The sequence below is a fragment of the Drosophila eugracilis genome, unplaced genomic scaffold, assembly GCF_018153835.1.
Source record: "Drosophila eugracilis isolate 14026-0451.02 unplaced genomic scaffold, ASM1815383v1 contig_1786, whole genome shotgun sequence".
Lineage (NCBI taxonomy): Eukaryota > Metazoa > Arthropoda > Insecta > Diptera > Drosophilidae > Drosophila > Drosophila eugracilis.
Genome location: NW_024572628.1, coordinates 9226 through 36410, shown reverse-complemented (window position 1 = coordinate 36410; position 27185 = coordinate 9226). Strand labels below are relative to the sequence as shown.

Here is a 27185-nt window from a genome sequence, read left to right as displayed (position 1 = left end):
GCGGAACCTTAGCAACAATGGCGTGTGCGTCACCACTTGTTTTGGACAGCAAGTGGAACCACTTCTCTACCGGGGTGATCCGCGAGTTTTGGATGTAAATGGCCGTAAACAAGTCTCTAAAGGTGCGCCACCGAATGTAATCACCCGCAAAGACCTCGGTATCCACTGGAGGTAACCGACCGCCTGTAGACGCGGGCGTGTGGACATTGACGGAAGCCTGCGTGGATTGGGAGGCAATTTTCTCCCGAAGCTGGGCAATACACCTCGAATATACGGAGTAACAGTAGCTGTACTTCGATTCCAGCACTGCTGAGGTGGCCGAATTGTCGTCGGACACGGCGAGCAAATCGGAGCAGCTCTCATAGCACTTCTCCACCTTCTCCCAAAGTGCCCGAATTTGGTCTCGATGGACTTCGCACATGTATTGGGAGACTGTTTCTGGGCCTCCAGGGGTATTGATGTTGGCCTAAAATTGGCTAATTCGATCTGTCGTAGCGGTGAACTTTTTCAGCGCCACTTCGACCGCACTTTGAGCCATTTTTACAACGAAGCGAGTCTGCCTCTGTGAAGGATCGGGGATTGTATTGACAAGTACCGTTCAGAATTCACCCCAAAGGAAAAAAAAACCAGCACCAAAAAAAACACAACACGGCTACTGAGACGGCGAGGTTGCGAACTTAGGCGACACAATCACGGATTTGTAGTGAAATGGCGGTTTTTTTTTTTTTTTTCAGATTTATTTTCTTAAATTTTGTCACGTATTTATTTCCTGAAATTGGAGGCAGAAAATAAGATTTTTATTTCAGTTAAATTTTGTCATTTTTATTATCTTAGAAATTTTAACACATTTTTTTTTTTTTTTTTTAAATTATTTTTTTTTTTTTTTTTTTTTTTTAAAAACCCCAAATAAATTTTACCTTTCCCTCTCACCAAACAAAGAGGATGTCCATTGAAACTTGGTGTGGAAGTGTACTATAACAAAACAAAATTATTGAAATGCAAATAAAGCCTACAGTATATATGTATGCACGTGAGGCCTAGGTTGGCACAGTGGACTGTGGTCTGTATAAATGGAGGAACAGAAAGCTGTGTGGTGTAAAAAAAAAGACACTGATTGGGAAAAAAATATTACGCCACCGGCGGACTGTTAAATGAATTTAGGAAATTTTTTGGAAATAAATCACACCGGCTGGCCAATATTAATTATGCCTTATTTTTGTCACCACACAATTTCACTGTTCACTTGGTCAATTTTACGCGGCTTAATTGCACCAAAAAAAAGAAAATGTATGGTTGTATGTGTGTTTATTATATGTATGCACATATGCCTCGACCGTTGGCAAGCGAATAGCGGAATAGCAAATAACGGGGAGGCCGAAAACGGAGGAATATGGCGGCACACAAAACGGAGTCGGATGGAAAAATTGGCAGAATATGAAGACGAAGAAGAGTAGAAAATCTCACACTGCCGTTGTGTCGGAAAACTCGGACTTGGAGTTGACACGGAAGGAAAACAAAATCTTGCAGCAGTGTAAACGAAATTTAATGTTCGTACCACTGCTGAAGACCGGCAGAGAGACGGAGACGGGAAAAAAAGTCGTACTTATCTTTTGGCGGAACACTGCCGGGAACTGCTGGTAGAAAAGGTATCTAGAATATCCAAAGTATCCAGAATATCCAAAATATCCGGCTCGAAGGACCAAAATGTTGTAGTGGGGCGGCGTTGCCGGAAAAGGATGCCTCTTGATGGTGGTGGAAGTCGGGGGAGTCGTGGAGTCGCCCGTCAGCTTTATTCACTTTATACAAGAAAACTGACTTAACATAACTTAGCATAAGAAAAAAACGATCGCCGACGGCCGACCGCTGCAGTTGGACCCGAGAGAGCGAGAGTGCAAGATTGTGCAGAGAGGGGCGAGGGTGGATGCGCTCTTCAGCGCGGATGCGCTCTTCACGCGCTCTTCTTCGGCGGCACAATGGCCCCTCACCTGAACATACCTAAACACTTGATTTGTGACAATGCCAACTTTATCATAATGTTTAAACAAGATGATTTAAATATGCGACATATATATAGAGATAATAATAATACAGATATGGGGTAGGACACATTCGTGGAAATTTGTAAAATATGTTGTGGGGATAAATTTGGATTCTTGCTTATAAGTCAAGATAACGATATGGATAATGGAAGATATAGAAAAGGTTTAGATCAGTTTATATTGATTTAAAAAACTAATTTGATTTAGCATAAAAATATATTAAAAATAAACATTTCCAAAGTTTAACAACAGATTTCATAATGTCTGGATCAGCTTCCTTGTCTTTAAATGGAAATATTTCTGTTATAAATACAAATTACTTTCCATCAATCGAATTGGATGGACGTTTTCAGTGTGCATTAATTGATTTCAATATGTACAATTCAATTCCAAATATAGTCGAAAAAAACTATCTCTTCCATATTGGAACTAATGTAATCACAATTCCTACTGGATCCTATGGACTAAATGATTTAAGTGATTATATTTATAAAAAACTTAAAGATTACGGTATTGAAAAATCTTTTCAAATTGAAAGCAGTAACAATACTCTTCAAGTGGAAATAACCAGCCCTAGGGAGCCGGTTTCATATACTCAACCAAGCATTACTATATTTATAAAATATAAACTAAATGATATAACTGATTATATTTATAAAAAACTTGAAAAATCTTTAATGTGACTCCACAAAATCTTATTTACTTGCCAATCAACTGTGATGAAATAAACACACTCTCCATACGCATCGTATATCAAAACGGAGATTTAGTAAATTTACGTGGTAAAAACGTATCAATTCGGATGCATATTCGCATGATAGAATGATTATTTATAATAAAAGACCTTGTTCATACACTCAACCAAGCATTACAAATTGTAAAGTAATAGGTAGAGGATCAACTCTCAAAACAAAAAAAAATCTTTTAAAATTGAAAGCAATAACAATACTCTTCAACTAGAAATAACCAGCATTCGAGAGCCGGTTTACTTTAATAAGGAACGATCAATTGGTCAACTGTTTGATTTTGATAAAAGGATTCTAGAACCACACCCAACAAAAACATATATATCAGATCAGACTGTCAATATTTGAAAAATTAATAGTATTCGTTTGGAATGTAACATAATTATTGGTTCATATGTAGACAATACACCTAATCATACGTTACAAGAATTCAGTATTAATGTTCCTCCTGGGTATAAAATGAACGTGACACCATTAATCTTATTTACTTGCCAATCATAGATGAAAACGGAGATTTGGTAAATTTACGTGGTGAAAATGTTTCGATTCGGATACATATTCGCATGATAGAATGATTATTTATAATATAAGACCAGGTTCATTCACTCAACCAAGCATTACTAATTGTAAAGCTATAGAAAGAGGATCTAATCTAAAAAGAAGTTCACTTGCTTTAAAAAATAAATTATTTTTATTTTCTCGGCTTCAAACTTCAAAATTACTAAAAATATACTGAAAGAAAACAATGAACGAAAGTTTAAATGTTCGAGAAAAGGTTTACTCGGATGAGAGTATTTCGAAAAAAGAGTTTCATACCTATTCGTCCTATAATCAAAAATTCAAACCAAACGATGAAATTCGAATTACTATCCAAAATCAAGACTTGTATGTGTTCCCTCATGAAAGTTACCTCAACTTTCAAGGAATTATTAGACAAGATACAGCAGGCGGCCCTACAACTGATAACGTCACCACTTTTTTTTTTAAAATAATTGTATGGCTTACTTCTTGGATGAAATCAAGTACGAAATAAAAGGATGTAAAATTGATAGAACTTAATTTGTCGGTATGACAACTACTCTTTTTATCACTTGATAACCTTCAAAGTCGAAACCTATCAAATTCTTAATGGAGTGGGGAAGATGACTTTTCTACTGGACCTTACTTTAACTTTTCTGTCCCGTTAACAAATTTATTGGGGTTTGCTGAAGGTTTTGAAAGGTTTTGTTGAATTGTAAACATGAACTTATGCTAATGCTACCAAAAACCTAGATGATGTTTTTGAAAAAAAGTGATTGGAACAAACTTTTAAATTGGAAATGACCAATATAAGCTGGAAAATTCCTCATGTGACACCCAGTGACAGCAAAAATTAATATGTAATTAAAAGTGCTGTAAGCCTATCTATTGCATTTCGTAGTTAAGACTCCTACGTTAACCCAAAATTAGGACAAGGAACCCACCACTGTTGGAAAGTTAAACTATTAGCAAATCGGGAAAGTCAAAGGTTTGCAATATTCGGATTTACACTAAACGGAAATTTGTCACAAATAACTTATCAAACTTGAAGGTTTATTTAAATTCTAAGTTGATTTCTATAAGAATCAGTTTGCTCTCCTATATGAAATGTATTCAAGTTTTCAATCTGGTTACTACAATCGTGAGTTACAGCCATTTTTAACACAAACGGAATTTAAAATGAAAGCTACAATTATCGTAATTGGTCTATCATATCAAAATGAAACAGGAAAATCTGGTCCAATTGACGTGAGAATTTCAACTGAACTGAAGACACTAAGTGATGAAAATACCCAAGCTTATTGCCTACTCATACACGATGGATTAGTCGAATATAACCTCTTAAACGGATTAGTACAACGAGTTGTTTGTTATTTTTAAAAATGATTAAATTTATTGTATCATTTGATATTCAAGGTTTCTTTGACAATAGCAATAAATTTATTCTTAAAGAAGTTAGAGTAGTATTCGAAAAGGAAACAAACTTGAAGAATAGTTTTGTTATAGAACCAAATTTTTCAAATTTTTAAATACAAAATCTCGAACCACTGCAAACTGGTTATCAAATAAGCATCATAAAATTGCTTGGGATGATGGAGAAATCTGTTTTTGTTTTTTGGAAAACAAATTATCTGTAAGGGAATGGAAAAGAAACGTTTTCTACAGTAATTTTTTGGAAACCATGATCTGATTAATGTTGAGGACATACAGTGTCCATCATTAAACCGGTTTAGAGGAAACAGATTTCCTTAATGTAAAAATTATGTTAAAGGTGGTGTTTGTGCTCTAAACAATGCTTACAACATTCTAGATTTTTTTAAAATTAATTCAAAATAAACAAAACACACCTACTTGCATTCATATCATTTTTAAGCTGAGACCACTTCTGACAAGACCTGTTTCTCGAAAACCATTTAAATAAATAATTCTTAAATGAATTGATAATTTTTTTCTACAATTTAATGGGAAGATATTTGAACATAATTTCCAATACCTTCTTTAAAAAAAATTATGTTCATGAATCAAGGTGCACAAGATCTGAAAACAATGAAATGTGGTGAACACTTTAAATTCAGTAACACCGATTCGAGACTGGAAACATGCGCATGCCTCTTCTATGAAAATCAAAGGAATTGAGCTAAAAAATAATTTCATTGTATAAATAATTAATAAATAAACGTATTATGTGAAATGAAAAAAATAATGTTCTCTTACTTTTTGTGAATAGGTGAATGGAAGGTAAATATATAGACTTACTTGCACACGTATGTCAGGGTAGAAAAGAATAAGAAAACTTGAAAATTTTAGAATAAATTCGGCAAGCAGGCGTTAAGGAGAACCATTTTTAAAACTTAAAGTCTGCGATAAACACTATGTATTCAAATCAAATTAAATTATTTCTCAAACAGTTTGATGGAGTTGTACAAAATTCTCACTATCTGAAGGAATCGGCACTTGGGGATGTCATAAAAAATTTGAGTACGAAAGGGAGGCAACAGCAAACATTACAAACATATATTATAATCTAGAAAAAAAGAATAGGAAAATAAAAAATATAGAAAGTACTTCAGACTGTATAGCCTTATAACATATTGATAAATCAGGAAAGGAGACCTCAGATATCTGCTTTCAGACAAATAATTAATGATGAAATTATATATATATATATATTATATTATAATTATATATTATATTATATTGAAACCTAAAGACAAGACACAAAAACAAAAACACTGAAATAAAAAAACAATAAAATAAACACATTTTTTGTTAAAGTAAATATCTGTTTTATTTTTTTATTTCAGTTAATATGGCAGCTAAAAAATAAAAGATTTTTATATTTGAATTTTAAATATTTTTATTTTATTTTATTTTTATACAATTTTTATTTAAATATCTAAGGTATTGGCACCATATAATAAAAACTCATCGTCCTCACCTTTCAGTAAATTTAGATACATATTTTCTGAGTCATCCACTTTTATATAATCAAAGAAGTAGTCGTCGTCTGGAAAATAAATTTCTTCTGGGTCATCCAAATCAATTCTTTGAGCACATTAAAAGTGCTCATACAAAAACTCATTTTCAAAGATATCCATCGTTTCTTCTCCAAATGGGAAATCTTCCCATTTGAGTGATTCCAACTCTTGTGGAATCGTTTGAGTAGATGATGAGTAGGGTGCGAATACTTCCCTCAGATTCCTGTCTATGGTGTCTTCTTCGTCCACCACATCGGAGTCTTGGTCACCGATTTCGATGTCCGTCAACAATTCCAAAGCCTGAATCGAATCGACGAATTCCACAGATATTACGCTCATGGTGATTTTGGTACTCCTGACGAACTGATGCTGAACAAGATGACTGCTTTTTATACTTAAAGGGCATACAGATATGATATATTCCTAGACCTCCCAACAATCCAATTCAGTTTTGCAACTATATTGAAAGTCAGATATCCCAAACACTTTGAAATATGAATAGAAATATCTTTAAAACATGTTCTCAGAAACAATTACTGCACAGTTACACTCCTTGTATCCCTTTTCTCCTTTAGTTAATTGAGTTGGTACATGTTTACCCAATAAATATACGCACATGAATTGACATTTTTATTATATTATTATATTATTATTTTTATATGCGAGCGTTAAGAAACGAAAACTGGAATGCAAACTATTTAGTCTGTGCCCCTTTGTTTTGAAGTACTGAAATCTAAAAAATCTGAAATTTTATTATACAACTTGAAACATTGAATTATACTTGACTATGCACTAGACAATTTTATTATGGTGTGTCCACATTTTTCACACAAACGCACTCACGTAGACAGAGGCTTACATATTTAGAAATGATTTCTGTGCTAGAATCCATACTGACTATAAGGGCCGGCGGGGTGGTGAGGGGGAATCCTAATCACAGGAGACGACTGAAAAGGGGTTTAGGGGTGGGGGAATCCATGTTTTTATCACTAATGTGCGTCCTTTTTATCTATGTGTTGGAATGGATCTTCCTCATCGGTTCCACATGTCATGTTTCCACACACATCTGGGGTTCCCACTCACCCATACATACGCACACACATATATAGGCTTACATATATAGAAATTGACAGTGTGTTTTGAGAAAATTCAACTCCTTAAGACGTTCCCATCCTCCTAATAAGGTTCAGGAATACATTTCAATATTCCTAAATAACGGATAAGGGGGTCGGAAAACTAATTATGACACAATTGTCACATTTTATTACTATAATTTATGGGTTTATGATTTCTGTGCCAGAATCCATACTGACTAAAAGGTCCTGCGGGGTGGTGAAGGGAAATCCTTATCACAGGAGACGACGGATAATGGGTTTCGAGGTGGGGGAAACCATGTTTTAATCACTAATGTGACAGGTTAATAGCCCATAAATCTGTGTCAGAATCAGCTTTAATTACCTACTAATCACAATAATGAGATTTTCTCAATAGTAGAGGAAAGGAATTATTGTTTAATTAGAGTATATATATTAAACGCAAAAAAGATTCTTATTAATAATCATCATGTCTGTTGACAAGTTTGGACATTTTTGTAATGAAAGGGAGCGATCGGATCATTTAAAAAGAGGTGTTAAATTAAATGAAACTTTTTTAAATGATACTGATGGTAATCTAAACGCTCAAAATAAAAGAGTCAAAAACGCCATTAAACCCTTAGATGACAACGACTTGACCACAAAACAATATACAGATGAGTGTGCAGAAAGTTGGGGGAAGACCTAAGAAAACTTGTAAGTCAAAGTATTAATCGTCGATATACAAAAATTTCAAATCTCGAAAATAAAATAGAGATCTATAAGAAGAGAGCAGATAGTACAAATCAAATATTTGAGAAAGTTCTTGAAAAGATAAAAGTTATTGAGGACTATATTTTTAGGTATGTAACAAAACCGACAGCGATACCAAAAAAGACAACAATTGAAATAGAAGGTAAACGAGCAATTGTAAATGAATTGCACGGACCGTCTCGTAAAAATTTTCAACGAAGACGAGCCATTACGAAAGGAATAAATGATTTGTGGCAAGCAGATTTGGTTGAAATGAGGGGTTATTTAACATCTAACAAGGGATTTCGTTACTTATAAAATGTAATTGATACGTTTTCTAAATTTGCTTGGGGTGAAGCACTACAATCAAAAAATGCCAATGATGTTTCCCAAGCAATGGAGAAAATCTTAAAATCAAGTCATGGAACACCAAAAAATGTACAAACAGATGATTGAAAACAGTTTTTTAATACAAAATTTAAACAATTAATAAAACGTTATGATATAAATCATTATTCGACGTTCAGCACTCTTAAGGCATCAATTGTCGAGCATTTTAATAGAACACTCAAAGAGTCAATGTGGCGTGAGTTTAGTTTCAATGGGAAATATAAGTGGATAGATATTTACAAAAATTTGACATTTGATTACAATAATAGGGTACAAAGAACCATAAAAATAAGCCCATTCAGTGTCAACACATCTAATGAAAAACAAATATTACTAGATTCATATAATGACATTAAGATATATGTTGAGAGTAAACTAAGAAATGGCGATCACGTTCGTATCAGCAAATATAAACATGTGCTTGAAAAAGGGTATACACCGAATTATACAACAGAAATCTTTAAAATTAGAAAAGTCAATAATACATTCCCCAAAACATACTTACTTGAAGATTATAAAGCTTATCCGATTCAGGGTGGGTTATATAAAGAAGAACTCAAAAAGACTGAATTCCCGAACACATTTCTAGTTGAGAAAATTTTTAAGCGAAGAGGTGATAAAGTTTTGGTAAAATGGCTTGGCTTTACAATGGACAAAGCCAGCTAAGTAAATACAGATGAAATTTTATAGTACAAGTACCAAATGAAAAGACAATGTAATATTTAACTTTATGTTTACGCTTTCTTTTACCATCATTAGCACAAAGAACATTCTTATATACCCTATTTGTTGATATTTGTTGTGCCGTTGATCTAAACTTTGTCCTACTACCATATAGTGGAGTTCCAGTGAGTAATACATTTTTATTTGATCAAACGAGAAGGAACACCAAAAACGGATATTAAAGACCTCACTGACTTGATACAGTTTTCAGAGTCTAGTCTAGTGGTATGCAGCAAATAGACGAACTTAGAAAATGCATCAATTTGAACGATTACATATTCTTTCTGATCATTTTTCCCGCTGAGCTTTCCTGCAATATCGATATGGACGGCACGAAACGGGACGTTCACTTTCTGAATGGGATATAATTCAACTTGTAGCTTACCAGACGGGGGTCTAGATAACCTACAGGTAATACAGTTGTCAACGAACTTACCGACGTACTTTGACATTTTATCAAACCAATAATACTCGTACGTTTTAGAAAGGGTCTTTTCCCAACCGAGATGCATAATTGCCTCGTGAACGTTGTTGACAGTAGACCACCTAAAGGACTTTTTAATAATAGGGAGACAACGAGTTTTCCCGTGCCTTTGAATTATTCTGTATAAAGTACCACTACGTAAGTCATAGGTTTTAGCTACATCCTCCGCAAGTTTTCCATTCTCCATCTTCTGACATCTTCTTCTTCTGGGTTTCCAGAGAGAGAAAGTCTACATGAGCCATTCTATCACCTGGTCTGTACTCAATATTGAATTTAAAAACCTGCATATACAACCACCACCTTTGAACTTAGCGCAGCTTAGCGCAGTTAGCGCAGCTTTATTTTTAGAAGCCTTAAGCGAGTTGCAATCCGTATAAACTGTAAAGTGACGATCATGCAGGTAATGGCGGAAGTACTTCCTAGAAATGTATACTGCAAGCGTTTCCAACTCATATGAGTGGTAACGCGATTCGGCAGGCGAAGTTCTTTTGCTAAAATACTCGATCACTCGAGGTTTGTTCTCAACCCTATGCAACAAAATTGCCCCATAACCGTCAGCAATTGTGTCAGTATGTAGCTCAATCGGAAGAAGTGGGTCGAATATAGTGAGTACGGGTTCCTTTGTCAAGATGGAAATTACTTTTTGCCGTATTTGCTCGTAAGTCGGGTTCCACTCAAACGAACACAGCGAATACAGCGGTTCTAACAGCTGTGAGAACTGAGGAACAAATTGGATAAAATAGGAAACAAGACCAATACACTGTCTCAGCTGTGTTACGGACTGCGGGGGTGGCAGATCTGTCAAAGCTTTTATTTTACTTGGATTGGGTCTTATTTCACCTGCTTTAACTTCAAACACCAAATATTCAACCCAAGATTTAAGAAAAAAGCATTTTGTGATGTTAAAAGGGGTTTGCAAAACTACTTCAAATCTTTCGAAAGCTTCATTACATCGTCCATGTAAGCGGTAACATACGAGTGAACAAGATCACATAAAGCGCTATTATTGGCTCGTTGAAAAACATACAGGGCATTATTGAGCCCAAATGGCATAGTTACAAACTCATACTGTCCGTCTGGGGTAACGAAAGCAGTTCGTTCGATCGAATTCGGGTGTTTAATAGACATTCTAACTTGTTATTTTTCCTCTACGCTTAATCTGTAGGGGCGTATCTGTCACAGTCTTGTTTTGGTCAATTAATCAAATCTCGAATTGCCCTGTAGTCACTCGTCTTTGTGTTATTTTTTTTGTAACAATAATATTAACCTATCTTTATCTAAGCCACACAGATCGGTATCAACATTGGACAAGACGGGAATACAATCTGACGTCAGAACAGGCAATACAGTTTTTTCATTAAACATTGAAAGTGAATTATATGTATGTAAGTGTGACACCGATACCCTGACTCAAAATTTTTGATGTAACTATCCTGAACTACAAGGAAAAGTATTTCAAAGGAATGGTCACAAATCATAACATTGGCCAAAATCTGTAGGGTGCTGAAAACCGTATTACTACCAATACCCCTTAAAATAACTACGTTATTTATTCTGGATCCAGACAGCTTCAGCGAGACGGCTTCCTTGATGAGCGAGCACTCAGCTCCAGATTTAAAACAAAATTGGAATGACTCACCAAATTGTTGAAAAGTTCCAAGGGGTTCCAGTACTGTGCGCAGATTGACGTCTTTAACAAAATCCCTCTTCACCGGCATTGGCCGCTCCTGACGATCCTTCCTTTCCACAATTAAACCAGATAAGAGTGAAGCGTTCTCTTCCTCTAGTTTGTCCAGAGCGCTGGTTACTTGGTTGATTATGTCGCATGAACACACCAGACTAGCGAGATTCCGCCTGCTTGTGTATTTCTTTGCCGCATTTGTGACGAATTTTGAACAATTTTGTTTTCTTATTAGCAGGGGCCTGGACCAGCATTAAAAGTAAAAGCTTTTAATTCCTGTTGCAGCTCGTTCCGAGAATTAGAAAATTGTCCAAGCTTGCCAACAGACATGATGATTATAAATAAAAATCTTTTTTGTGTTTAATATATATACTCGAATTAAACAATGATTCCCTCCTCTCGCAGTTCTTCTATTATTGAGCAAATTTAATTATTGTGAATGTTGTTACCCGCTGTTTTTGACGCCACTAAAATTTAAACCATTCAACTAGTTTATTTACATTCTTTATATATATGTAATTTGGCTTTGATTCCTCCAGAGTCATATAACCGAAAACAGTCTTTGTACGAAGAGGATGTTGTAGTATTTTCATTACCGTTTATTATTTTGTTTTAATAATTTCAGCATATTTATTATAACCTATTCTATGAACATGTGTTTCTAAAATAATATTTCTATATCATGATCATTATAATTTTGGGGTTGTTTATGAAATATAAGAGAGTACCGACCAGGACTAAGCTCGCAACTCATTCCTCTAGACAAATGAATCATATTATCAATAATTTTTTGTACACTATTCTCTAATGTTAATACATCTGAACTTAATCTGAACTTTTTTTATGTCCGTAAGCCTTATCCAATATATTTTTCCGACCCACCGACTGGCTGATATTAAAATCATCATTTTCATTATCTATCTCATCTTCTATATTTATGTCTTCCCTCATTTCATTTTCTTCTGTAGGCATTGATATAAGTTTCGTCTCACTCTCTTTGCCTCTTTGTGTTTCGTCTTTCTTTCTTTTTCAAAAACATTTGTTTGTGAAAAATAATCTTGATCAGGATCAATAGCGAAGTCGATTGAGCCATGTCCGTCCGTCCGTCCGAATGAACGCTGAGATCTCAGGAACTATAGAAGATACAAAGTTGATATTAACCATGAAGATTCTTGAGGTCCCGGGACAGCGCAAGTTTATTACAGCATCCTGCCACGAACACTCGAACGCCCACAAATCGCAAAAAACTAAAATTGCTGAAATCTCAGGAACTATTGCAGTTAGAAAGTTGAAATTCAAAAAGTATAATCTTTAGATGGCAGCGCATCTTATAGTGATACTACTATCCGGCCACCCCCACCAACACGCCCACAAGGCTCAAAAATCGGTTTTCTGATTTTCTAGAAAAGCTGATATCTCGGTAACTATAAGAGATAGAAAGATCGAATTAAGCATGTAGGTTTCTATGATGATCCCAATGCGAATTGTTTTTTTCCGATCAAGCCACGCCCACTTTAACGCCCACAAAACCCGAAAAACCAAAAATGCAAAAATCTCAAAAACTATAAGATCTACACAATTCTTCTTAATCTTAGGAACACGTATTTAGTAGATGCCTCTGCAACTTGCCACGAAGTTGCATCCGGCCACGCCCACTCTAACGCCCACAAACCGCGGAAAACTGTGGCGTCTATAATATTTTTATGAATGCCTTAGTTTGACCTTTTGTAACTTATTTCAGTTAATATCTATCGATTTACCAAAAATTTTTAAAATCGGAACATTATTTCGCTATGTATAAAGAAATTAAGTTATAAGGCCTCACATGGGCAGTGACGTCACTAAAGGCATACTCAACATACTTTCTCTGACAATAGGTGGCGGCTTGTGAATTTCCACTAGTAAAATAATATTTTAAAATTTTGTAAAACAGTAACGGGTATCTTATAGTCGGGGCACTCGACTATAGCGTTTCCTCTCCTCTCTTTTAGAGTATTTAAATGCACGTGAACATTCAATTCGATTTTTTACGTTATAACCTAATCTATGAACATTTGTTTCTAAAATAATATTTTTGTATGTTTTCAAATCATGATCATTATAATTCTGGCGGTGTTTATGAATTATAAGAGAGTACAGACCAGGAGTTAGCTCGCAACTCATTCCCCTTGGCAAATGAATCTTATTATCAATAATTTATAGTGCACTATTCCCTAATGTTAATACATTATCTGAACTTTTTTTTAGGTCAGTAAGCCTTATCCAATATATTTTTCCGACTCAAATGACTGATATTAAAATCATAATTTTCATTATCTATCTCATCTTCTATATCTATATCTTTCCTCATTTCATTTTCTTCTAGGCATTGATATAGGTTCCGTCTCACTCTCTTTGTCTGCATAATCATGTGTTTAGTCTTTCTTTCCTTTTTCAAAAACATTTGTTTGTGAAAAATAATCATTATTCGAATCATTCATAGATTGGTACTGAGATACATTTCTGATTGTCTGATGTTCTCTCCCATTGGTTGTATAGTACAGGTCATAGACATCTGTCATGTCATTCTCATACTTTTTATTTTGGTGTAATTCACGTTTAACCTTGGCGCCTACATTTGTTTTAAAAATGTCTGCTTTTTATTTTTTTAAAAATAGGCACGATTAGTAAAAAAACCACCAATTTTGGGTACATTAATTATTCTTGTTACTTTCACGTTTTTCTCTGAACCCATTGTCGATTGAACTGATTTTCGTGCAATCTTAATTGCACTCATAATGTCCAATGGCTTTTGTTTTTTTAATGTTCTATTAGCAGCGTTAATAACAGTCGACAGATTCATTATCTTTACTTTTTTCCTCATCGTCTTCCCTCTACATTTCTTTTTGTTTTTGATATTCCCATTCCATTAATTAACTAATTAATTAATTATCGTTAAAAATATCAACGATGAAAACGAGAAAAAACAACCCCCACGACATAGTTTTCTCTTACCTAATACAATAGGCGAGGGTGGATGCGCTCTTCAGCGCGGATGCGCTCTTCACGCGCGCTTCTTCGGCGGCACAATGGCCCCTCACCTGAACATCCCGCCCCCCTTGCAATCACTCGGGTTGCAACAGCTCCCTCGTCGCTACGGTTGGTGACAGGCTCCGGACACGACCCATCCAAAAACGGTGCTCTGGGCCACCGGCAGCCCGTCCTGGATCTTCAGGAACCCCTCGCTCAGCTCTCGAGACGGCGTACGAACGCGCACGTGAGGCTCGATTTTGAAAACGACCTCCAGCCGAACGCTATCATCCGTTTTGGAACCCACGGTGGCCGAACAAACTTGTTCGTCCCCCACGCTGGTAGTGGGCAGACGGAAGCACGCCGCTAGCGATGCGTCGATGCAGCTCGAGGGCGTACACGGGTCGATAAGGGCCCCCGTGTTGAAGATCCGGGTCCCGGTGTCAATGCGCACTAGCGCGGTCGGCAGAACGTTGACGCTGTTCCTCTGCAGCAGCGACGATAGGGTGGGCGGCTGCAGCGGCTGCGTCCTGCGGGGTCCCTTGGCGAGAGGTGGAAAGTTGCCTAGGCGCGAATGACGCGGTCGGACGAGCGGTGGACGGCATCCGATGAGTGGCGGACGAAGGCCGTGGAGCACCTGAAGCTGAAGAGTTGACGGACGACGGCTGAGCGCCAGCTGAGACACTCCGTGTACTGTCTCCCACGCTCCGTGAACGGTGCTCCTCTTGACGCGGCTGGCGCCGAGCTTACGGCTTCTCTACGAGGTGCAGCAGCGAGTGGCGATCCTGACCACACGTTCTACAGCAGTCCCCACGCCGGCACGATCCGTCGGAGTGCTCGTGAGCCAGGCAGCTGGAGCAATACCGGTTCACGAGAACCGCCCGGAGCCGCTCCTCGGTGCTGAGACGTAGAAAGCGCCGACATTTCTTCAAAGGATGGATCCCAATGCAGACTCGGCATCGGTAGGACTGTGTACCTCGAGTACATCTGGTCTCCAGTGACTGGGCGCTGCGTAGACGTGGCGACATCGTACTGAAAATGACTGGCGGAACTATGATGAAGAAACAAAACAGCGTTATCAGAATTGATGTGAAGTTCGATTTGGAACTACGGGTAGAGCTACGAGACTACATTGGAACGTCGTCGTCAGCGAGCTGTTGCAGGACCCGGATCGGATAGGAACAGGGCAGAATTGACACCGAAGGTGACCGTTTTTAATTCGTAGTCGCGGATCTCCCCATCGGGATTGCGAAACAAAATAAGTTGGAGCGGAGTATACTTGGGGTCTACCCAAATTTGCCGGTACATATTCTCGATGACGGCGTTGAAGACAAAACTAAAGTATCGCTACTTTAGGATTTGACTCGTCAGGTCGGATTGTAAGACCGGGCCCGCGTACAGAATGTCGTTCAGACTGGTCTCGTTTGCGGACGGGCTCGAAGCATTGAAGACTACCCGCTCCTTGGTGGTCGTGTTTTCGGGCTTGAAGACTGCATGATGTGGAAGATAGTAGGTAGCAAATTTTCACGCTTATCGCAAAAGTCACATCAGACAATCTTGATGTGCATATCATTTTTATGGGCAATTCATGCAAAATGCCTTCTGTTGCCAACAACACCAAGAAAAAATCGCAATGGTAGCGTTGAATATGTCGAGAATGGATTTGGCCTGCATGATTTTGAAATACCCTGCAATGTTAGCTTATATGTTATCAAATGTTTGAAAGTTTAGGTAAACGTAAGTTTTGCCATTTCTTATTCTAATCTCAAGAATATTTTTATTTTTTATCAAAAAAAATCAATCAGATGGTTAACTTTTTAGCCATTTAGGTTTTTAAATTTTAATTATTTTTCTGCAATGTAGATCGTAGCATACTTTTAAGTGCTGGTTTTGTGTCGTACTGGACTGCCAGCTGTCCTTTTAGTCCTTCCAGCCCATATCCTCTACTTCTGTTGTCGTCAGTTTCCAAAGGAAAAAAAAAACCAGCACCAAAAAAAAACACAACACGGCTACTGAGACGGCGAGGTTGCGAACTTAGGCGACACAATCACGGATTTGTAGTGAAATGGCGGTTTTTTTTTTTTTTTTTTTTTTTAAACAGATTTTATTTCAGTTAAATTTTGTCACGTATTTATTTCCTGAAATTGGAGGCAGAAAATATATGGCATGCATGCCTGTATATATATATGTAAGTATATGTATGCACGTGAGGCCTAGGTTGGCACAGTGGACTGTGGTCTGTATAAATGGAGGAACAGAAAGCTGTGTGGTGTAAAAAAAAAAGACACTGATTGGGAAAAAATATTACGCCACCGGCGGACTGTTAAATGAATTTAGGAAATTTTTTGGAAATAAATCACACCGGCTGGCCAATATTAATTATGCCTTATTTTTGTCACCACACAATTTCACTGTTCACTTGGTCAATTTTACGCGGCTTAATTGCACCAAAAAAAAAAGAAAATGTATGGTTGTATGTGTGTATATTATATGTACGCACATATGCCTCGACCGTTGGCAAGCGAATAGCGGAATAGCAAATAACGGGGAGGCCGAAAACGGAGGAATATGGCGGCACACAAAACGGAGTCGGATGGAAAAATTGGCAGAATATGAAGACGAAGAAGAGTAGAAAATCTCACACTGCCGTTGTGTCGGAAAACTCGGACTTGGAGTTGACACGGAAGGAAAACAAAATCTTGCAGCAGTGTAAACGAAATTTAATGTTCGTACCACTGCTGAAGACCGGCAGAGAGACGGAGACGGGAAAAAAAGTCGTACTTATCTTTTGGCGGAACACTGCCGGGAACTGCTGGTAGAAAAGGTATCTAGAATATCCAAAGTATCCAGAATATCCAAAATATCCGGCTCGAAGGACCAAAATGTTGTAGTGGGGCGGCGTTGCCGGAAAAAGATGCCTCTTGATGGTGGTGGAAGTCGGGGGAGTCGTGGAGTCGCCCGTCAGCTTTATTCACTTCATACAAGAAAACTGACTTAACTTAACTTAGCATAAGAAAAAAAACGATCGCCGACGGCCGACCGCTGCAGTTGGACCCGAGAGAGCGAGAGTGCAAGATTGTGCAGAGAGGGGCGAGGGTGGATGCGCTCTTCAGCGCGGATGCGCTCTTCACGCGCTCTTCTTCGGCGGCACAATGGCCCCTCACCTGAACATACCTAAACACTTGATTTGTGACAATGCCAACTTTATCATAATGTTTAAACAAGATGATTTAAATATGCGACATATATATAGAGATAATAATAATACAGATATGGGGTAGGACACATTCGTGGAAATTTGTAAAATATGTTGTGGGGATAAATTTGGATTCTTGCTTATAAGTCAAGATAACGATATGGATAATGGAAGATATAGAAAAGGTTTAGATCAGTTTATATTGATTTAAAAAACTAATTTGATTTAGCATAAATATATATTAAAAATAAACATTTCCAAAGTTTAACAACAGATTTCATTATGTCTGGATCAGCTTCATTGTCTTTAAATGGAAATATTTCTGTTATAAATACAAATTACTTTCCATCAATCGAATTGGATGGACGTTTTCAGTGTGCATTAATTGATTTCAATATGTACAATTCAATTCCAAATATAGAACTAATGTAATCACAATTCCTACTGGATCCTATGGACTAAATGATTTAAGTGATTATATTTATAAAAGACTTAAAGATTACGGTATTAAAAAATCTTTTAAAATTGAAAGCAGTAACAATACTCTTCAAGTGGAAATAACCAGCCCTAGGGAGCCGGTTTCATACACTCAACCAAGCATTACTATATTTATAAAATATAAACTAAATGATATAACTGATTATATTTATAAAAAACTTGAAAAATCTTTAATGTTCCTCCTGGCTATAAAATGAATGTGACACCACAAAATCTTATTTACTTGCCAATCAACTGTGATGAAATAAACACACTCTCCATACGCATCGTATATCAAATCGGAGATTTAGTAAATTTACGTGGTAAAAACGTATCAATTCGGATGCATATTCGCATGATAGAATGATTATTTATAATAAAAGACCTTGTTCATACACTCAACCAAGCATTACAAATTGAAAAGTAATAGATAGAGGATCAACTCTCAACCCAAAAAAAATCTTTTAAAATTGAAAGCAATAACAATACTCTTCAACTAGAAATATCCAGCACTCGGGAGACGGTTTTCTTGATAAAGGAGTTCTAGAACCCCACCCAACAAAAACATATATAGCAGATCAGTCTGTCAATATTTTAAAAATTAATACTATTCGTTTGGAATGTAACATCATTAGTGGCTATATGTAGACAATACACCTAATCATACGTTACACGAAGTTAGTATTAATGTTCTTATTTACTTGCCAATCAACTGTGATGAAATAACCAAACTCTCCATACGCATCGTAGATGAAAACGGAGATTTGGTAAATTTACGTAGAGAAAACGTTTCGATTCGGATACATATTCGCATGATAGATAGATTATTTATAATAAAAGACCTGGTTCATACACTCAACCAAGCATTACAAATTGTAAAGTAATAGGTAGAGGATCAACTCTCAAAACAAAAAAAAATCTTTTAAAATTGAAAGCAATAACAATACTCTTCAACTAGAAATAACCAGCATTCGAGAGCCGGTTTACTTTAATAAGGAACGATCAATTGGTCAACTGTTTGATTTTGATAAAAGGATTCTAGAACCACACCCAACAAAAACATATATATCAGATCAGACTGTCAATATTTGAAAAATTAATAGTATTCGTTTGGAATGTAACATAATTATTGGTTCATATGTAGACAATACACCTAATCATACGTTACAAGAATTCAGTATTAATGTTCCTCCTGGGTATAAAATGAACGTGACACCACATAATCTTATTTACTTCCCAATCAACTGTGATGAAATAACCACACTCTCCATACGCATCATAGATGAAAACGGAGATTTGGTAAATTTACGTGGTGAAAACGTTTCGATTCGGATACATATTCGCATGATAGAATGATTATTTATAATATAAGACCAGGTTCATTCACTCAACCAAGCATTACTAATTGTAAAGCTATAGAAAGAGGATCTAATCTAAAAAGAAGTTCACTTGCTTTAAAAAATAATTTATTTTTATTTTCTCGGCTTCAAACTTCAAAATCACTAAAAATATACTGAAAGAAAACAATGAACGAAAGTTTAAATGTTCGAGAAAAGGTTTACTCGGATGAGAGTATTTCGAAAAAAGAGTTTCATACCTATTTCGTCGTATAATCAAAAATTCAAACCAAACGATGAAATTCGAATTACTATCCAAAATCAAGACTTGTATGCGCTCCCTCATGAAAGTTGCCTCAACTTTCAAGGAACTGATAATGTTACAACTTTTTTTAAAAATAATCGTATGGCTTACTTCTTGGATGAAATCAAGTATGAAATAAATGAATTCGAAGTTGATAGAACAAGATTTTTCGGTATGACAACTACTCTAAAAAATTTGTTATCACTTGATAAACTTCAAAGTCAAAATCTATCAAATTCTGGATGGAGTGGTGGTGATGACTTTTCTACTGGACCTTACTTTAACTTTTCTGTCCCATTAAGAAATTTATTGAGGTTTGCTGAAGATTATCTAAAGGAATGGTTGAATTGTAAACATGAACTTGTGCTAATGCTAACTAAAAAACTTGATGATGTTTTAGAAAAAAAGAAATTGGAACAAACATTTAAATTAGAAATGACCAATATAAGCTCCAAAATTCTTAATGGGACACCCAGTGCCATTGCAAATATTAAGATGTATGATATTATTATATCTGGTGTAAGCCTGCCTATTCACCACTGTTGGAATGTTTAACTATCAGCAAATCGTGAAAGTCCTAGGTTTGCATTAATCGGATTAACACTGAACGGAAAACTTGTCACAAATAATAAATCTTGAAGGTTCATTTGAATTCTGACTCATACCCATATGATAATTTAAATGTCGACTTCACTAAGAATCAGTTTGCTCACCTATATGAAATGTATTTAAGATTTCAATATTTCTACCAACGGAATTCAAAATAAAAGCTCCAACTATCGTAATTGATCTATCATATCAAAATGAAACAGTAAAATGTGGTCCTATTGGCGTGAGAATTTCGACTGAACTGAAGACACCAAGTGATGAAAATTCCCAAGCTTATTGCCTACTCATACATGATCGATTAGTCGAATATATAGTCTTAAATGGACTCGTACAAAGAGTTGTTTGATATTTTTTAAAAATGATTAAAGATTAATATTAATTAATTAATTATATCAATTGATATTCAAGATTTCTTTGACAATAAAAATAAATTTATTCCTAAAGAAATTGGTATAGTATTTGAAAGAGAAAAAACTTGAATAATAGTTTTGTTATAGAACCACCACATGATTTAAAATTTTTAAATACAAAATCTCGAACCACTGCACACTGGTTAACAAAAAAGCATCATAAAATTTGTTGGAACGATTGGGGCAAAAGTTTTGCACAAACGCGACGATATCTAAAGGCAATAACTATTGGAAAACAAATTATCTGTAAGGGAATGGAAAGGAAACGTTTTCTACAATATTTTTTTTGAAAACCACCATTTGAATAATGTCGAGGACATACAGTTTCCGTCATTAAACCGGTTTAGAGGAAACAGATTTCCCTATTGTAAACATCATGTCAAAGGTGGTGTGTGTGCTCTAAACAATGCATACACCATTCTAAATTTTTTTAAAAGTAATTCAAAATAACTAAAACATCTATTTGCATTCACTTTATTTTGAAGTTGAGACCACTTGTAACAAGACCTGTTTTACAAAATATATTTCGATAAATAATAAAATTTCTTGAAGAAATTGATACATTTTTTCTACAATTTAATGGGAAGATATTTGAAAATCATTTCCAATACCTTCTTAAAACCAAATTTATATTCATGAATCAAGGTCCACAAGATCTGAAAACCATGAAATATGGTAAACACATGCACTCACATGCACGCCTACACTCACATACACTTATCAATTATGATGTACACTACCCCCGGAACTCAACCGCATTCAGCGCGTGCGCAACGGGTACCGTAACATGCTCTTACAAGATGGGGTGAGATTACTTAGCGCTGGGAAACAATGACTATACACATGTCTTTTTATCTATGTGTTGGAATAGAGAGAAATACTAAATCACACATTTTATTATGGTGCGAACATGGATCTTCCTCATCGGTTCTACATGTCATGTTTTTACACACATCCGGGGCTCCCATTCAACCATACACACGCACACACGTAGACAGAGGCTTACATATACAGAAATTGACAGTGTGTTCTGAGAAAATTCAACCCCTTAAGACGTTTCCAATCCTCCTAATTAGGGTCAGGAATACATTTCAATATTCTCAAATAACGGATAGGGGGTTCGGAAAAGTAATCATGACACACATGCGGCGTGATGAGGGGAAATCCTAATCACAGGAGACGACGAATAATAGATTTCGGGGTGGGGGACCCATGTTTTAATAACTAATGTGTCAGGTTAATAGCCCATAAATCTGTGCCAGAACCAGCGAAAACACACTACTCGCTGGATTTGGATACTTAGCTTGAGCCATCTCTGAAAGCTGCATTAAAAACCGGATCGCATTAAAAGGAGCTAGCGAAGTTCCATATGTCAGCTCCGAAGGTCTTCAGAGACTCAAAGATTGTGCATCCCTCCGATATGAGCTGGATGTTTCGGTCAGCTCCGCTGCAAGCGCAAAATTGTGCATTCCGTGGGGCCTGCCATCAAGATGTCATTCAACGCAACCTGCGTCGATGTCCGGCTTGAGCCATCGAACACCACTCTCACTTTGGTCGAGGTGCTTTGCGGCCGCAGTACGTATTGGTGCGGAATGAAATAGTGTGGGCCATCTGGAATTTTATCATTTGTAGAGGACATGTTGCCCATTGATACATATTCCTCCATGAAATTCAAATACATTTTCTTTAAAGAAGGATCTTTTGACAATCTCCTTTCAAGCGACAAAAATCTACGTTTCGCACCTTCATACGACGAACCCAGAGTATTTTGGTCAGATTTTAACAGCAGACGAACCGAAAATCTCCCAGAAGACTGTCTTTGAGTATTTTTCTCAAAGTGTTGTTGACAAAGTTGCTGCTCAGGAGTATGGCTTAGCCTTAGCTGCCGAGTCCTCCACAGACCAAAATTTCTGCAGGGTGGTGTCGATTGACTCCAACGCTTCTTCCTGACAGCTGAGATGTAATTTTCTGTCTTTATTTCGTTATCCAGCCGAGAACAGTTTTTTATAAAATGGGAAGTTCAGGCCCCTGCTTTATACGGCCAACTGAAAATATTTCATAGAATGAATCTGCTCCGATAAGCATGTCAATTTTTCGGATTTTGAAGAGGAATGGATCTGCCAATTGAATTTTTTCAGGTACCATCAACCCGCTGGTGTTCACCACTTGATCCGGATGATAAACAGAAATATTTTTTAAAACATAAAAATCGGACGACAACTGACTGCTTCCTATTCGCGACTTCACTATTGTGTGCACCTGCACCTGTTCGACTTGCATTTTTAACAGTGTCACCCTTACGAAGGCAGTTAATGCATACGGGCACTTTTTAGGCCCTTTTTTTTAAGCAAAATCGAACCTCTGCTGCACATTTAGGGAAGCGAAAAAAATGCACTTTCCTATTTGATGTTCTTCCGAGGTGCAAAACACACATAAGGCGGGGTCGTCGTTGGGCTGAACATATTTGGGCTTGGAAGCCTCTTCGGCGACCATGTGCTGGTATTGCCTATCCAAAGCCGACTCACATTCGTTCCAAAAGGGAAAGCGAAGTGCAGTCCAACTGTTCTTCTCACTTTTTCTGCGTTGCTGCATCGACTTTGCTCATTATTAAATTAATGAGGATGGCATTTGTTATTCGTTTGTCACCCCCAATCATAAGAGTCATAAAGAGCTCTGACTGTGTCGATCAGGTTTCTCAATGCTCTAGCTAAAAGCTTTTGGCAGATTGAAAGTGTCGATATATTGTCGAAGAAAATCTGACAATTGTACTCCCGCTACAGGCTAGCCAGGGCTTTAGGATAATTAATCTGACTGTGATTAAAGCGTCGCCAGCCAGACACGATATATAATATAATGATTTAATTTTTTAATACATTAAATTCGGAGTCCTTTCCGATGAGGGTTGGAAGAGCAACGCTCGGCAAACGGCATTGGGAAGAGCGCTTCACTGGCGAAACAGCATCATCTGCGCTCATACGCCTACCTTTGCTTATTAGCGAAATTAGTAATTATTTTGCTATTACGGCAGTTTCTTCCAGTTCCTCGCGGAACAAATCCTCTTAGTCTATTACTTCGATTTGATTCTTTATCAAAGAAGCATTTTCAATGTGCGAATTCAAAATTTCTAATCGACATTCTAATTCAACTAGACTCTTGTAAATACTGCTGTGTTTGGGATATACTCCTCATTATTCCATCTCGTTTATGTTGATTTCGAAAAAAAAATAAAAATAAAAAATTAACGAGTGGTTTATTCAAAGAGGCAACAGGGACCCATGAATTTTCGAAAAAAAAAAAAATATTTTATTTAATTCCGGCACCAACCGAAGCACAAAATTTAAAGGGTAGCACAAATTCAGCCAAAATACCGAAAACCCTGTGCAAAACAACAACAACGCTTGCACTTGTCCAACAAACGAAACGAAAATGCAAAGGGAGGTCGAAAGAACTGGCAGCGAGTGATGCACTGGCCGATAAATAAAAAGACAACGAATATATAAGCGGGATGCAAAGTCCCAAGAAAATAGCGTTGAGGAAAATGGCAGACACGCGCCAAATTTTGGACAGAAAATGAGCGCAACAATGTCCCGCAATTTGAAATTGAACCTTAAATTGGTGCTCACTACGATAAGTTGGGGAATTAAAACACAAGTTGGCAAATAAAATAATTTGTTAGTACATGCAACTTTATTTGTGTTAAATTATTGGCTGGAATGCTCACAATCTACCGATTTTACACGAATGCAAATAGTTGAAAGATGGGCCGAAATGATTTAGAAAAACGCCACAGATTAACTTTCAGCATTAAACATTCTATGCCTGTATAGCCGATTCAGTCTGCTCAGCCACTTCCCTCTTTGGCTGCATGTATATTATTTTTTCTAGTGGGTTTCTGACTGGCTGCTGCGTAAGTTAGACCGACGCGGAGGTTTATATTGAACACTTGTTTATTGTTTTTTTTTTTTTTAAATACAGAAAACAATACCTGCAATCACGTCGGGGTCACCATGAATATTTAATATGAGTTTATATTAAACAAACGAAAACTTGTGAAATGCAGGGCTTAATTGGTACTTCCGAATTAGTGAATGTATTCTACTACGACAGGGCACGGTACGTGCTAACGGTAGGGAGTTCGAATGTTAACTATTTTATTTCACTTAAATTATCTTATGCTATGGACAGAGATGAATATAAAAGGATAGAGGGAGAGCGGGTTCCCCTCTTTACACTGGAAGGCCGGAACATTGAAGGAACACGGCCTTTGATGTCTTAGTGTGGCCTCATTTATGCCCGCACCCATAATATTGATTTATTTGGGCTGCATTTTTCGGCTCGTGTGGTTATTCTGCTAGTCCCGGCTTCAAACTCCACTCCTTGTTATACCCATTACTCGTAGAGTAAAAGGGTATACTAGATTCGTTGAAAAGTATTTAACATATAGAAGGAAGCTTTTGCGACCCCATAAAGTATATATATTCTTGATCAGGATCAATAGCGAAGTCGATTGAGCCATGTCCGTCCGTCCGTATGAACGCTGAGATCTCAGGAACTATAGCAGATACAAAGTTGAGATTAAGCATGAAGATTCTTGAGGTCCCGAGACAGCGCAAGTTTATTTCAGTATCCTGCCACGCCCACTCAAAAGACGGTTTTCGGATTTTCTAGAAAAGCTGATATCTCGGTAACTATAAGAGATAGAAAGTTCGAATTAAGCATGTAGGTTTCTATGATGCTCCCAATGCGAATTGTTTTCCGATCAAGCCACGCCCACTTTAACGCCCACAAAACCCGAAAAACCAAAAATGCAAAAATCTCAAAAACTATAAGATCTACACAATTCTTCTTAATCTTAGGAACACGTATTTAGTAGATACCTCTGCAACTTGCCACGAAGTTGCATCCGGCCACGCCCACTCTAACGCCCACAAACCGCGGAAAACTGTGGCGTCTGTAATATTTTTATGAATGCCTTAGTTTGACCTTTTGTAACTTATTTCAGTTAATATCTATCGATTTACCAAAAATTTTTAAAATCGGAACATTATTTCGCTATGTATAAAGAAATTAAGTTATAAGGCCTCACATGGGCAGTGACGTCACTAAAGGCATACTCAACATACTTTCTCTGACAATAGGTGGCGGCTTGTGAATTTCCACTAGCAAAATAATATTTTAAAATTTTGTAAAACAGTAACGGGTATCTTATAGTCGGGGCACTCGACTATAGCGTTTCCTCTTGTTTTTTCTTGTTTCTGTTATCCAAGTTTTTATTGCTAATAGTCTGATAAAAGTGTTGTCGTTTGAGAAGAACAAAAAAGTCTATAGTAACAATAAAAAAATATAAAAATATTAAGTAGGCGTCTCTCAATCGCGTGTTGTTCTGTTCAGTGGTCCATAACGAAGTATTCTTTTTTAATTTTTCGCATTTTGTTGCCGCTTAATGGTGAAAAAATAACACGCATTGGGGGCATTATTAGAAACTACATGCTTAATTCAAATTTTCTACAAGAAGCGAAACCCGTACTTCGAACTCGGTGGGCGTGGCGCTGGCAGGATGCTATATGTATATATATATATATATTATATATATAGAAAACTTATTTCAGCTCTTCAACTCTATTAGTTTCTGAGTTCTTAGCGTTCAGACAGATGTACGGACTGACGGACGAACGGACAGACGGACATGGCTTAATCGACTTCGCTATTGATACTGATCAAGTATATATATACTTTATAGGGCCGGAAATATACTGACAGACTGACTGACTGACAGACTGACAGACTATAACAAACAAGAAACGCTATAGTCTCTTATAGTCCCGGAGATATCAGCGTTCATTCGCACGGACGGACAAAGGGACATGGCTTAATCGACTTCTCTATTGATACTAATCAAGAATATATATAATTTATAGGATCGGAAACGCTTCCCTCTACCTGTTACATACGTTCTAACTTTTTAAATACTTTCTATATATTATAGTGGCCCCGAAAGTACCCTGACGATACCGGCTATGCACGAGTCATTAGTCAATCGGTCATTGCCGATGTCGAGCTAACTAAGTAAACCTAGAGATACTTACGTTTTCGTGTTACTTGAATTTCATTTAGCTGATCACTTCTTTTTTGTGACAGATTAACAAAGTGATTCTGCAACATTATCCAAAACTGTTGATGTTCACGAATTTGCAATTCTCCAGTGTGAATAGACTTTTCAAATTGGTTGATCTGAAAAAAATTCATATCAAAACATAAAAAACATTGGGCAATTTTTTAGTTAGTAATTTATTAACATATGGACTAAAGGCCCCTGAATGGTGGCAAACGGCATCTAAATGTGATGTAGTCATCAACATCAAACTCACATCTTAAAAATATAATTTGCACATATACATCTGTAGTTATATATTATATATTAGTCTACGTAATTTATGATTAAGTTTTAATTATTTAC

The 27185-nt window shown here is 36.7% G+C and overlaps 1 protein-coding gene across 1 annotated transcript in view; it reads right to left on the bottom strand.

Moving 5' to 3' along the window:
- LOC108118113 (coiled-coil domain-containing protein 40-like) overlaps nucleotides 1-26960 on the bottom strand; it is a 58252-nt gene extending 31292 nt beyond the window's left edge. Inside the window, exon 1 of the mRNA XM_041817654.1 lies at nucleotides 26815-26960. Coding sequence (XP_041673588.1) covers nucleotides 26815-26890 — 76 coding nt within the window. The 5' untranslated portion in view covers nucleotides 26891-26960. The remainder of the gene's footprint in view (nucleotides 1-26814) is intronic.
- Nucleotides 26961-27185: the final 225 nt, after the last annotated feature.